This window comes from Limulus polyphemus, unplaced genomic scaffold (assembly GCF_000517525.1).
Source record: "Limulus polyphemus unplaced genomic scaffold, Limulus_polyphemus-2.1.2 Scaffold12, whole genome shotgun sequence".
Taxonomy (NCBI): Eukaryota; Metazoa; Arthropoda; class Merostomata; order Xiphosura; family Limulidae; genus Limulus; species Limulus polyphemus.
Genome location: NW_013665622.1, coordinates 1,412,977 through 1,428,367, shown reverse-complemented (window position 1 = coordinate 1,428,367; position 15,391 = coordinate 1,412,977). Strand labels below are relative to the sequence as shown.

Genomic DNA, 15,391 nt, shown 5'->3' with positions numbered 1-15,391 from the left:
CGATTTTGTAGGTCGCGAAATAAACCATTACAGCTTAGATTAAGTAAATAAACAACACCAAAACAAGAGCTGTGAAAAATAAATTAAGCTCACTTTACCAAAGATTAATCTAAAACGTAAATATATTTTTGTTGTTTGTGGTATCATATTAAAATGCGTTGAGCATAAGAAAACGTTTTACTCAATAGTTTTTCTGCGTTTGTAATAGAATTGCTCAAATCTGAATTTATTTTAACTACACTATAGTTTCCTGGACATATGGGATAAACAAAATACGTTAGTCCTCACGCCATATTGAATGTAATTGGAGCATGCAGTTACTAGTCATTGTAGTTTGGGCGTGGTCTAGTGATTAGCGTGCCCGAACTGTGAATTCGAGAGTTCATGGCTGCGTCCTATTGTCGCTAAAACGTAGATGTTCTATAAGAGCGACGGTGGTCAAATCCAACTATACGATTATCTATACTCTATTAGATAACTGTATATCAAGACTTGGCGGTGGGGCTTTTAACTAACTGTCTTCCTTCCACTGTATTAGTTCAAAATTAGGAACGGCTATACATGTTCGTTTTGTAGCTTTTCGCGAAGATTCTAAAACAAAAAACAAATCAGACTACTTTTAATTATATGTATAAAGTATTATAAGCTACCATTACAAAGGAATACTGGCTTTCATTATAAAAAAATGACTTCTTACTTAATTACACAGAAACGTTTCAAGTGCTATTAATAGGCTTGCACAAAACTTTCCATAACCATAACAGAGATAATTAATAACATAAAACTCCAAAAAAATTGCTTTGAATAGAATTAGTAGAAAGGGTACGCGTGGAAAATTTTTATGGACTTCATCTGCCTGTTAATTTGAAGACGATGTTTTGAGCTACTAGTGCAGTTCTTCTAATCAACTCATCAGGTAGAAGCGGTCCATAAAAGTTTCCAGTTCAAAAGATACCCAAGCTGTAACACTGCATTTTGATTTTACTCTAATGAGCAATTAAACAACATTTGAATTTAACATTTTATGAATTTAAACTTATAAATGTTAAATGTACACAGTAGATCTTAATGCCAGATTAGTAAGACCAAATATTTTTATACTGAAGAGCTTAGCTGTTTAATGTCGAATGCCAACTGCTCAGTATTTATTCACTGAAAAAGTAACGTTGTAACAATGAATGTCGAGAGTAGATTAAGGACTCCGTATTGGCTTGGAGAAGATGGGCTTCTCTTAACTGTCTGATATTGAATTTTAACCGTGAATCAAGGACTTCATGCTTACTTGTAGAATATAGGCGTCTCTTAATTGAAAAAAGTAACTGTCTAATATTGAATTTTAACTGTGGGGGCGTTATAATGTGACGGTCAATCCCACTATTCGTTGGTAAAAGAGTAGCCCAAGAGTTGGCGATGGAGGGTGATGACTAGCTACCTTCCCTCTAGTCTTACACTGCTAAATTAGGCAACCAAGATTTGTCTTTTCATTAGCGCAGTATTTTATTTTGCAATGTTTATTACACTTGTTGTAAGGAGAAGAAATCCACTGTATATTTCAAATAAAAGTCCAGAGATACAGCTTTTGTGTAGATTATTTATTTGTTTTGTTTAACTATATAACAACGTTTCGACTACTCGTGCGTTCATCATCAGGTAAACTGTTGTTCATTGCTCGCGCAATATTTCATACAACAGACGACATTTTACCCGGTGATGACGCACGAGTGGTCGAAACGTTGTTATAAAGTAAAAAGCAAAACAAACAAACAACATAAATAAATAATCCATTCAAAAGCTAGCTGTATCTCTGGATTTTTTTATTTATTTGTTACGTTTGTTGATGTTATATCACAGAAAACGTAAAATTTCATGCCTGCACAAATTTTCCAAACTTTATGAGTTATATAAACGTCTAAAGTTAATACAAACGTTTCAAGTTACTGACTAATTTGTTATTGGTGATTATGAAAGGCTTCCTTCTTTCTTAGCTTTGTTCACCTGTCACTCTGCTGATGATGTTGTACTTTATAAATGACGACATAAGATCAAGGCAGTGATAGGACTGATTATTTTAAGACAGTATTAGAATGCAGTCAGACTGTTGATACCTTATATATCAGTTTTATCGATAATGATGAAGATGGATGAAACACTTCAAATTTATCAGTGAAAGCCCATCCTTTGTGGTAATATATCTATTTTATAGCTTTTGTTACTAAGCGTAAACCATTGGCTATAGACATTCTCTCAGAAAACTGATGTCAAACGACTATTATAGGGATTTACTTCTAATGTTTTTTTGATATTTTAAATAGAAGCACTATAAAGCATCACACTGAAGTGTCAGACGTGAAGACATATTGACTAGAATAGAAATGGGTATAAAACAAGATGGGTCGCATTCATTACCAAATTACGATTATTACAGATTTATATATACTTATGCTCATTGTCACTTGGGATCGTAAATAACGATCCCCTTGAAATCGACTAGATATTTATATAAGTAAACAGATATTTGCTACCGCAAATTAAACAGTGCACTTGCCACATTTTTTTGAAGAAAGTGCACATAATCAAGCATGTCTAAAGTAAACAATGCATAAGAAATTAATTCGTAGATGATTTGAAAATATCACCATCTTGATTACGGTTCAGTTAACTCCTTCAAGATACGTATTTCAGTATTATAGGATTTTAAGGCCTGGTTGGTTGCGTTCATCAAATGATAATTTATCGTTTACGTTTGCATTTCTCAAGAGGCTTAACTTCATGTTCATTTTCAGAGTTCATTCGACTAATAAGCTAGAGTTAAAATAAGTAGCCTACTTCTGGTTTCAAATAATTCTGCTGCTAAATTCTCCTGTCTTGGGTGAAATATATCTGTGCTATCCCTGTATCTATACATCTACTATAAAATGAAATGTATCTCCGACGAATTTTAATCTATTCCTCACTTTCAATAGTATATCCCGTTGAAAGGAAATACGAGAAAAGGAAGACGTAACAGCTTAAGAAAGAAATCAATAATCACACAAAAGATGTCCATTTCTGGATTTTATTAGTTGACATGCTTCTTATAGAAAGAAAATTGAAAAGAATCCTTAAAAACGATTGGTTTTTAGACGCATATCTATTTGCTCGTTTCCTTGATTGAAAATAGTATTCACTTGGTGTTAAATTAAAACCCCTTCCAAAGCATTTTTCTCTGTATTTCTAAACTGGGTCGTCCATTGTGAATACACGCCTAGAGCATGGCAGTTATATGTTCCGTTATTTTTGGAATAACAAATTAAGATGAATAAACAGTTACACTAGGCTCTTGATTGTGTGAGTAAGAGGGCTAGTTTACAGTCTTAATGGCTGTTATTCAGTTTATATGATTCATATTAGAACATTTAAGATTGTTAGAGTTATATTGAACCCACATCTTAGTAACAAAACTAAATTCTCTTTTTTGAATCTAACTAACGTTGTTATATTTTTTTGTCCTTTCTTTTAAGTGGAAACAAAACAGAAAACTCAATCATATGTACACTTCAAAAGTATTTGTATTCTATTTATTTATGTATCTATCTATTTATTTTTATCTTTGTTATCTTTATGGGGGGTTTCTGCTCTTTCCAACTGTTTAAATAAAGCACATTTCTGTAAAATTACGCATACTTTAGATATTTCTTAAACATTATGGTGTAACATTACCTCTTTTACGTTTAAATAAAGCACATTTCTGTAAAATTACGCCTGCTTTAGATATTTCTTAAACATTATGGTGTAACATTACCTCTTTTACGCTTAAATAAAGCACATTTCTGTAAAGTTACGCCTGCTTTAGATATTTCTTAAACATTATGGTGTAACATTACCTCTTTTACGTTTAAATAAAGCACATTTCTGTAAAATTACGCCTGCTTTAGATATTTCTTAAACATTATGGTGTAACATTACCTCTTTTACGTTTAAATAAAGCACATTTCTGTAAAGTTACGCCTGCTTTAGATATTTCTTAAACATTATGGTGTAACATTACCTCTTTTACGTTTAAATAAAGCACATTTCTGTAAAGTTACGCCTGCTTTAGATATTTCTTAAACATTATGGTGTAACATTACCTTTTTTACGTTTAAATAAAGCACATTTCTGTAAAATTACGCATACTTTAGATATTTCTTAAACATTATGGTGTAACATTACCTCTTTTACGTTTAAATAAAGCACGTTTCTGTAAAGTTACACCTGCTTTAGATATTTCTTAAACATTATGGTGTAACATTACCTCTTTTACGTTCTGTGTTTCTAATTTTGTGACTACGCTCGTTCAGAATAATATTTGGAAATAATCACGTCATAGAAGGGGTAAAGAAGAACAATCGACATGCAAACGTTATGTAGCTCATTGGTTTTAGCTTTAGATAAAGGCTAAGTGCTTTTCTCCAAAATTTTCTAAAATGACGATGATTATCTGATACTTTTCGTTCCGTCATTATCTTGTGTTGTTTTGTATTCTATAAACTCGTAGCTTGGTAATATAGCTTTTAATATTCTATTTCACGAAACATTTAAGAGAATTATTCGAAACACTGCATTTACAACGACAGCAGTCCGGAAAGTTAGATGATGCAATTATGTGTAACATTACAAAAAACAACAAAAAGCATAAGCCCTATTAATTCCAAGGTGCACGACGCAATTAAATCGTTAATTCAAGCGTACACATGGAAGGAGGAGAAGAGAGGCGTATCAGTAATTCTCTGTCGACAGTCCGAGTAAGAAAAACAACTTGACTATTTCATTGTCGTAAAGTCGAGAAAAACTTCATTAAACTGAAGAGAGTATTAAATGCGAATTTAATGTGTCTGGCTGAAGCTGGAAGAAACATTAGGATCTTCACTAAGTGAAGCTTTCGAACTATGAATTGAAATTTCACAAACTTTCTTTTTATAATCTTGAATTTTCACCGAATAAAAGTCCTCTTTCTATTGCCATTTCGTAGTAATATATTTAGAAATTAATTTTTACTTGCATTCTTAATGATGTATGTCTTAAAACTACTCATCTTAATTAACTTAAAGTGTAACATATTTTATATTTCTATTTTAAGCAATTTTATTTATCTCTTATTTGGTATAAAATTTCTTAAATGTTTAAATAAGAAGAAAAACAAACTTGAACCAGGTTTCGCAGAAAACAATATGTTAGATGAAGGTGAGGTAAGACGGCCAACTTATCTTTGATTGTGTTTGTTTGTTTGTTTTTGAATTTCGCTTAAAGCTACATGAGGGCTATCTGCGCTAGCCGTCCCTAATTTAGCAGTGCAAGACTAGAGATAAGGCAGCTAGTCATCACCACACACCGCCAACTCTTGGGCTACTCTTTTACCAACGAATAGTGGGATTGACCGTCACATTATAACGCCTCCACGGCTGAAAGAGCGAGCATATTTATAAATATATATATATTTGATGGGACGGGGATTCGAACCCGCGACCCGTAGATTGCGAGTCGAGCACCCTAACCACCTGGCCATGCCAGGCCCGCTCTGATTGTGGTTTTTACTAATTACAATTAATGTCATGAAAAAGCAAGACTTAAAATGAATCCTTGTTTGTTATAAATGTCATCTCTAGTCCACGAATGATACGAAAACCATAATCTATGCTAATGTGAATGAAAATCTTAAAGAAAGAACAGAATTGGTATCTAGGATGTTCTGAATTATTTGATATATTTCCAAGTCTGTATCAGAATATGAAATAAAAGACACACTTGGATATGTGAATTTATACTTCTTTTAAACTTTATTTTCGCTGTAGCGAAGCGAACAGATGAAATGTTTATAAACCCCATAGTTCTCTAGCTCAGTGAGGTAGTTGAAACGTGACAGCTTCCCCTATATATTTCAGGAAACCTTCAGTTTTTGTGATCTTCTCAAATCATCGGTTACACGACGTCAAATGCCATTGTAGTTTCTTGACGCTTCTGATATTTTACTTTAACACAATATTTGAAAATTAGATTTATATTGTCTTAATTCTTCTCTGTATAGTGATATAATACGTTATACATTTCTGTGATCTTATTTTCGTTTGCGATTTCACATTCCTCTATATTTTCAAGATTCGTCAACTTTATACGGAATGTATGGATTTCGTGTCTTCGAAACACAAACTTTACAGTATTTGTAAATTCTGGCCTCTTTTTCAAAATCAGTTCACGTTTCCTTTTTTTTTAATTTTCACACTTTTTCTCGATAACTTTGCCACCTTTTGATGTGGTATAATTTTTACAGAAAAATCAGTTTTTAATATGTAATACATTTTTGAAATGATTTGAGCTATCTTGCATGGAATTGTAGCATTGAACATGTTTCAGTTTTTGATTTAGAAAGGCAAGTGCGTAAATATCATGTATATTTGTGTCATAAACTACACTAATATTGCCTAATCATTTTGAATTCAACAGCATAATTAGTGTTAAATCATTTGTTAAAAAAAATTGCATATCAAAAAGTATTCCAAATAGTATAACGAACAAGAAACTCAAACATTACCAAAAAAAAAGACAGATAACAAATATCAAAATATTACTTTATTGAATCCAGGGAATTTGAGAATAATGATAAAAGTGAAACCAGAAGGATCGTTAAATTTCAGTACAGATAAAGTTGACACACGACATATAATCTAGTAATAGTTAGATCGAAATCTGTGATAAACTAGATAACGACCAAAGTTAGTGTTAGGTTTTAAAAGTTTTTAAATGGGATCACCATGAAACTGCTATTTTTAGATGAAGATGAATGTCTTAACATGCTTAAGTTGGTCTAGATCTAATCTTGACATGTTTCACTTAACACACCAAATATTTCAACATCCACTTTTTATTCATTCTTCGTTCATTGTCTTGACAAAATAGTACACTTGAAAGCACCACGGAGTGACAGAATTAGATGGACACGTGAGTCGTACGATCCCAAGCCTCACACCTTAAGACCTATGCTTCAGAGAATAATATTTCTTTGACCAACCAGGCTGAAATTGCAGAGAGCACAAAACATTAATATCCCTTTCAGCGCAAGACGAAGTAAATAACATTAGTCTATATTTTACACAGTTTAATAGATAAATGTTAAAACATAAACCCATGAATGACATAGCAAATTCAAAATGTTATTGACATCAATCGATCTTCAGTAGAAAGTGGATAAATACATTAAAAACATAAACGAGCCAATTAAAGATGTTAAAGGCAATAATCGTTTGTTAGGAAATAGAAATGATTGGTTACGTAATTGTCATAATATAAACCGCTTTACTAAAGGAGACTTTGTTGAGTTATTAACCAATATTACAAACAATTCTTCTTCACAGTATGAACATGTAAGTTTTACATATGACATTACTTACACATACTAAAACTGGCTAGTAAAAGTGTTTAAGTAAAGTTTATATACTATGAAGTCTTAAAAATGAAGGGTTTGAAATATGAAATTTAGTTTCTTGTAAACTGAATAAAAATAAATAGCAGATATAGCTTAGAAGAACACTAAAAATACAGTGGATAAAAGTAGAACAAGTTTTGTTCTAAAAGTAAATATTTAATAAGTTCCTTAGATTTATTTTCATAGAATGTGACAATTACTGATATTGACGTTCAGTCTAGAAAAATTCATATCCAAACATGTGTCTAGAATTAATATTCTAGTTCTTATATAATATTAATATAACTTTTAATGAAACTGTTCTATCTGTCTGTAATGCCTTGTTAATCATAACAAATATTCTACTTCTTACATAATGTTAGTATAACTTTTAATGAAATTGTTCTATCTGTCTATAATGCCTTGTTAAGTCATACCAAACATTCTACTTCTTATATAATATTAGTATAACTTTTAATGAAATTGTTCTATCTGTCTATAATGCCTTGTTAAGTCATAACAAACATTCTACTTCTTATATAATATTAGTATAACTTTTAATGAAATTGTTCTATCTGTTTGTAATGCCTTGTTAAGTCATAACAAATATTCTACTTCTTATATAATATTAGTATAACTTTTAATGAAATTGCTCTACCTGTCTGTAATGCCTTGTTAAGTCATAACAAACATTTTACTTCTTATCTAATATTAGTATAACTTTTAATGAAATTGCTCTACCTGTCTGTAATGCCTTGTTAAGTCATAACAAACATTTTACTTCTTATATAATATTATTATAACTTTAATGAAATTGCTCTAGCTGTCTGTAATGCCTTGTTAAGTCATAACAATAAAAAAATGCGTCGACTCTTAAGAATCTTTGATCATTATTCAATGTAAACACTGTGTCGGTGGCGGGCATATTTTATTTAATTTTTAAATCATAGAAGAATCCGAAGCGAAATGTTTACGGTATAGAGTGTAAAGTAAAGTTTCAATGTGACTTCTGGTTTAAAGCATATTAGCATTGTGTACTTAATAGCATTAAAGTTTTGTGTTATGCGGAAAACGTAGGTAGTTTGGGGTAGAAATAAACCGCATTTATAATACGTAATACATAGCTAAACTTTGAGAGTATTTTATAACATGTTGGAAAAAATTTTTGTAGAAAAATATTTCTTTTTGTCATAAACATGAATGGTTGGAAGTTTCCAGCTAAATGCAAATCAAATTTCTATCTCTCTAGGTTTTCATATTCATTCATTTTGTTTTTGCTAAATTGAAACTCAAAACCAATTATGATGAGAAAAAAAACACTATTATTAAAGAGCTATAGTTATAGAAGGCTCACAAGAGGAAGTGGGATCTATTTAGGTACATTGCTGTTAACGAAAATCACTTCACAAAAACAAACACGCACAAGAAAGACAACAAATTGCATGTATTTTAACAAACATGAAATAAATATGTTGGGGAAATAATAATCCTGATATTCAGACTCAAACGAAGCAATATAACGTCCTCTCTATTTAAAATGATCACCTAAGTCGCAGCTATGTTTTCCTGGAAGAGGTAAAGAGGAACAGAGGTTTCTGAGCGCCCCTGGTTGTCTTCGGGGCTTGTTATATTTTAAAATCATAATATCTGTCAAGTCTATACGGATATGCAACTATACTTTCCTGTAAAAACGCATATGCCAGTTTACAACACACACAGATAGACATATGAATGGATAAAAATTAAATTCTTTGTAACCTGTGGTTTAACTATCACAAATAAAGGTGTGCAATGTAATACTGTTAACTTGTAAATGTTTGTAGTAAGTATATACTTATAACCTCTGAACATTACTTACGTTTTAATCCTTCCCAGTTAATTCATTTCCCTATGCTTTTTTAATGTGTTTGTTTCTCGAAATATGTATTGTTGTTCGATCAGAAGAAAGTCTAACACCAGGTGATTGGCGCGTGAGTTAACGTCTGGAAATTTCTTCAATTTTTTTAGAACAGTTTGAAATAGATTATCAATTATTGTGTTAATCAGTGAAGTCAAGAAATTATTGAGAGCGTTTTCACTAGCCAGTGAATAAGTCTCTACTTTGTGTAAGTTCAGTTTTATATATTGTGACTTTGTGTTTGCCACGCAGTAACAGAGAAACAGAAGCACTCTGTGTACAAAAGAATTAGCAAAAAATGGGATTATTAAGTTAGGCCTATCACTCGGTGAACGTTACGTTTTATTGAACAATCCAAAAGAACCCGACAAACAGTAGAGAGCCTTACAACAATATTTTATTGACAGATAGAGAAAAGGAAGCATATTTCGAAATGAAAATATCAAGAATACGAAAAAACATATTTTAAATTTAACGCATTAACGAAACTTGTAAGGTAAATATTTCAATATTCTGAAATACTCTATTTGATGACGCCCTTTTTAGCTGTGCGCCTCAAACAATTGAGAGAATTAGAATAGGCAAGATAGTAACAGATCGTGTTATTATTAATTTCATAAATCTGTTAAAAGGTTTAATTAATATTAACTTCTGATCAAGGTAAGCTATCTACATAGATAAGAACTAACTATCAACTCAGTAATAAGTATGTACAATTGTTTTTGCGTTTTTACTTATAATGATTATAGTGTACAATTTCATCCCAATTATTTAGCATTTTGCAATATTCTACTCGTTTCCTGTAACATTAAAAATTACGGTTCATATTTTAGTGTAAAAGTAACTGAAAAATATTTTACTGACAGTTATCCTTCGCTAAGCCTTATTCATATGATTACACTTTCCAACTAATTGTTCTACAAAGGTTAAGCGCAACGGTACACTTTTCGTAACAAACTAATTAAGAAAACGAACTAAAAACAAACAACAACACTTAAACTAATCGAATCAAGAAAATTAACCAAAACGGTTTGCAAATTACTCTTATCATCTTTAGACACCAAAGAAAGATTTACATCGATTATCACAAGAGTTTGAGTTAATTGGGTCTATTGTTGCTGAATTCATTAAATCTCAGTACAAAGATAACGCTGTGTCGATTGCAAGGTGGCTTACCATATAATTAATCACTCACCTGTCAATAATTATCATCTACTGTACAGTCACAGTCACTGGAACAACAGCTTGGGACTTCCAGATGCCAGAATGAATTATGACAGAGAACGTATATATATATTTACCTGCACGAAAGACCTTCCACATTAACCGTTGGTAATTACATTTTCCCCATCCATGAAATTAGAATATTCTTGTTTCTTTCACACATAATTATTTCACGAGGCAAACAAAGGTATTATGGTTTAGTAGAAAGATTGTTTTTAAATAAATATTGTAAAAAAAAAGCAACAAAGAGTAATCAAAAATATCTCTACACCTTAATTGTAAATTCAGTATGTGAAAAACAATAAGAAAAACAAACACCATAATTGTAACTCGCATTACGAACAAAGAAGTAAGTTTTAACATGAATTTCAAAGTGAGAAATATAGACTTTGTCCCGCAAACGGAGTTTAGAAGATTCCAATGAAAGGTCTCTAAACATGCCTTTCTTTCTTACGTGTAATTAGAGTTAAAAACAATTAAATGAGCATAAAATGTTAGGGATTTGACATCGCTCTTTCAACTCACAAAGTATTATCGTTATTTTCTTTATAAATTGTCGTAATAATTTTGTTGTTGTTGTGTGTAAGACACTCGCACACGTATATACGATACAATGTACGTTACCGAACAATGATATATTTTCAAGAATCGCAGTAGAAAGAACAATAAAAACAAAATTTGAGTGGCAGAGAACTCCGTATCAATTCCTATATGAAGGAGAAATCAAACAAAGACGACTGGTACTTACGCAAGTTTTAGACTTACTTCAACACATTTTTCTCTGGACGGAACAGGCACTGTGAAAGGTGGCGACATTCAAGTGTCGAGGTCAAGACGACCACTGAATAACAAATAAAGTACAGGCGAGAGAGATGAAGAACTGCGTGCTCCTAGTGAAGTTATCAGTTGCAGATGTGGAGTCAGCATCGTGCTGCATGGCTGCTGGTTTTTGGCCTGGAATTAAAAACAACTACGTTCAATCTTTCTTGGTTCAGCTGACGCTGTATTCTTTCGAGTGCGTAACATTCGAGGAGTATTTGCCTTCCCTTCGCTGTCTGATATACATTTTGAGAAATTAATTAGTAAAAATACGTGCTTTGTATTTCTTAATTCAATTTCATATGCCAGTTCAAATATATTTTATGATATCGTTTTTGATTACTTGAGGCAAATAGCAACACGTTTTTTTGTTGTTTTTTTTTGAAGCTCTGGACAGTAAGTTTTTAATAACTCTGAGAGATGCTCGAGCACGTTATTCATAAAACACGTGTTTGAAAATGGTTTCTTTCTTTGCGTGAAATTACTGTCACTTTCTCTATTCTACAAGGAAAGCGTGGAGAAGTATACCCCAATAAGGAGATAAGATTTAAAAGAAAAGTTTAATAAAATAATAAGAAACAAACTACGCGTGTTCGTGATACTGTGAATGTATAATACATCATATTTTGTTTTTGTACAAAACTAATTGGTAGAAATACACATACTGTAGTTATGTAATATCTAGATCATGAGAAATGTACTTTTTTACCACAGATCAATTACTAAAGCTTCTATGTGGCACAAACACATATCGGTATGTATAATATATAAAAAAACATGACATAATATTGCCCACACACAAGAGATTTTTGAGGAAAGAAAATCTCATAGCAACCAAATATAGTCAATCGGACACAGTTCTGAAAATGATAGTCAAGAGAAATGCAGAACTCTAGAAATAATTCATTAAATGAACTTGGGATACAAAAAACTTACACATTTTAGGTCGAGGTAAGCAAAACAAAAAACAAAAATAAATGTATGAAGAACTATATATTACATTTAAGAAACAGGAAGTGGCATGAAATATTAGAGATGTTGGTAACAAAATATACAGAGATCAGATTGTTTGTTTGTTACAAATAAGGCTTCACAATTGGCTCTCTGTACCGTGGCCACCACAGGAATCGAATCCAGAATTTTAGCGTTACAACCCACATAACCATACCAACAACATTATCTTATAACAAATGTATCTGATTGTAACCATACTTCGCCAGGGCGTTCATACCATAACAATCATAACGTTTTTGTTAAAATCAACGGTATGTTTGATAAATTGATTCTTACTTTGTTCTTTGATAACAATCAAGTAAACTTTACTTCTAACTTGTTCGAAGTATTTCTACATTACGACAATTCCAAACAAACATTGCTTTGGAAAGCTCAAACTAGCGACCCCTAGGATCATCATATCGTACTGTTATTTCTTTCAAAGAAAACTGCATAATCGCATATTCAACAACTGTTCTATAAGTTGCATTTCAGGCTACAAAGAAAAATTATTATTCAAAGCTATGAAGTTTAGTTTTTACCAAATTGGCAAAGTACGAATATTATGGAAATGATTTCAGTTGAAATGTTATGGTTTGTATTTTGGTTTTTCATAGATGTGTTTCCTTGTGTTTTTAGCCAACTTTTCGTAGAGTTGTATATACTTATTACAATTCTCAGAGCGATCTTATTTATAAAAATAATACGTGTTCGAATACTTAAAAATCTTGATAGACTGAATGAGAATACTGGATTAATGAAAAATGATAAAGTATTATTAACATAAGAACCCCCCTTCTTTGTAATGTTGTAACTCATCCTTTAGCTTAACCGCGGTATGTTGTGTCATATCACGACATTTATTAGTTTGAATATTTATTGCTTTGGATAATCAATGTTTACAGCCATAAATAGTACAGATTATCTGTTCGCTAGCTTTAAAAATGAGATGCGAATTATGTAGTTAATAGATATATTACTTTCATGATTTAATGTCGAAATACAAGAGAGAGTATAGCTTTGATTCATTATCTGACATAATGTCAACGTAAGAAAGAAAAGAAAAACCTCAAAGCAAAAAGAAGCTTTCTAGAACAGAAAATGTTTAATTCAGAACTTCTAGTGTTAAAACGTACCATTGACCACATGTACAAGAACGCTTGTGGCACCTGCGTTCGAGGGACCGCAAGTGTAGTTTCCCGAGTCCGAGGCTTTGGCATTCTTAATATAGAGGGTGCTCATGGCGGTATCTTCACTTGCCTTTTGTAGCGTGATCTTCCCACGAGACGAGTCGTAATTAATCATGCGGTCGTTATGATACCAGAATACAAACACTGGCGGCGAGGGGCTCTGTCTGATTATACACGTCAGATTGATGTAGCTTCCACTGCTTACAAGTAGGTCCCGTTCTCCAAGTATACCGGCCTCCGGCACTATAAAAAGAAAAAAACAACAACAAGATAGTGTAACGTGATGCCTGGATGATCGGGTTACTTTAAGTGAGATGCTTCAGTGTTAGTTAACTAGATTACGTTTGAAATCTTATTTGAAAAAAAAAAAGATCTCTGCTAAATGTAAAGAAAGGTGAAAGCGATCTGAAAATTTCCCGCTAGAACCAGCAACAGAGAATTGAAAAAAATGGCAAATATGTTTTGCCATGCTTTGTATATCGGAGTGTGGTTAGAATTACGAGCTCCGTACACTGTTATAAATACAAGAGCAAAGCTTTGTTCAGTTGATACAGAAAAATGTGAATAGCGAGATGAAATTAAAGCTTAAGCAGCTGTTGTACCCCACTTCCTACCAGTTATGAACCTCAAATGTAGTTTCCATAATTTCTAAATCAGATATTGTAATTACATTTCGTATACTTTAAAACCTTAAGTTATTCAAGAAATTTCTCATTAAAAGAGTAACCACACAGGGCCTAACAGGCAGTGGGCACTGTTTACTAGTTACTCTTTCCTTTGGTCAACAGTTCTAGATTAGGGATGGCTGTACTTGAAACTTAATGGCTATGTGTTGCATAAGGTAGTGTGGTCTGGTTACAAATACTAATACAAAGTAAAAACAGTTAAAGGAAGTATCGTAATTTTAGTTTCTAAAAAGAAATGGGCTGGAGAAGTGCCATTTTAAAGTCCTATTTTGAACAATGTTAATGTGTCGATAGCACTTTCGCAAAACTTTTTACAAGCGACATTTGTAAAACGTAAAACAGACATTTCTTGTGCAAATAATTTAAAGAAAATAATAAAACGAATATCAACGTTTTTTTTTCTTGCACAATCATTTACTTGTAAAGATTAAAAATAAAAAAATATATAAGTTAAAAGAAATTTAAAACTCTACATGATTCGGTGTAAATAATTCCACCATCTTCAGGAGAATCCATCAAGAAGTACACATAACATTGCTTATAAACCTGAGGGACGGCTAACACAGTTAGCGAAATTCAAAACAAACAAACACACGCATAATTTATTTAATAAAGACGACAAACAGTTTCAGAAAAATGTTTAATTACTTGTACACGACGTTTCGACTTACGCCTTTGAACGTCATAGGTTATACCAAACTGATTTTAAATGTCTGTAACCGAAAACGAAATACAGCTACAACAATATAACGGAAAAGTGTACGTGATATGAGTATAGTCGAACAGTTTTGAGTCATTGATCACAAAAATAGAGAAAATGATACGCATACCTTCCTAGCTTTTGCCCAATTGTCTATACTAATTAAAATGAAGTAGAATAAACTTAGAAGCTTCAGGCAAATTATTTAGAAATTATCATAGTATGATAATACGTTTACTTTATTACTCATAAGTAGCAGACCCTAGCATAGCAACCAGACATTACTTAGAAATTATCATAGTATGATAATACGTTTACTTTATTACTCATAAGTAGCAGACCCTAGCATAGCAACCAGACATTACTTAGAAATTATCATAGTATGATAATACGTTTACTTTATTACTCATAAGTAGCAGACCCTAGCATAGCAACCAGACATTACTTAGAAATTATCATAATATG

The 15,391-nt window shown here is 31.9% G+C and overlaps 1 protein-coding gene across 2 annotated transcripts in view; it reads right to left on the bottom strand.

Moving 5' to 3' along the window:
• Positions 1–6,603: 6,603 nt before the first annotated feature.
• The window catches only part of LOC106478802 (zwei Ig domain protein zig-8-like), a 97,321-nt gene continuing 88,533 nt past the window's right edge, over positions 6,604–15,391 (bottom strand). Inside the window, exons 4-7 of one of the 2 annotated variants that reach the window (XM_022382685.1) lie at positions 13,487–13,783; positions 11,287–11,492; positions 10,510–10,615; positions 6,604–7,028 (exon numbers count right to left, since the gene is read on the bottom strand). In XM_022382685.1, coding sequence (XP_022238393.1) covers positions 11,368–11,492; positions 13,487–13,783 — 422 coding nt within the window. In that variant the 3' untranslated portion in view covers positions 6,604–7,028; positions 10,510–10,615; positions 11,287–11,367. The remainder of the gene's footprint in view (positions 7,029–10,509; positions 10,616–11,286; positions 11,493–13,486; positions 13,784–15,391) is intronic. The other variant, XM_022382687.1, reaches the window with a different exon arrangement.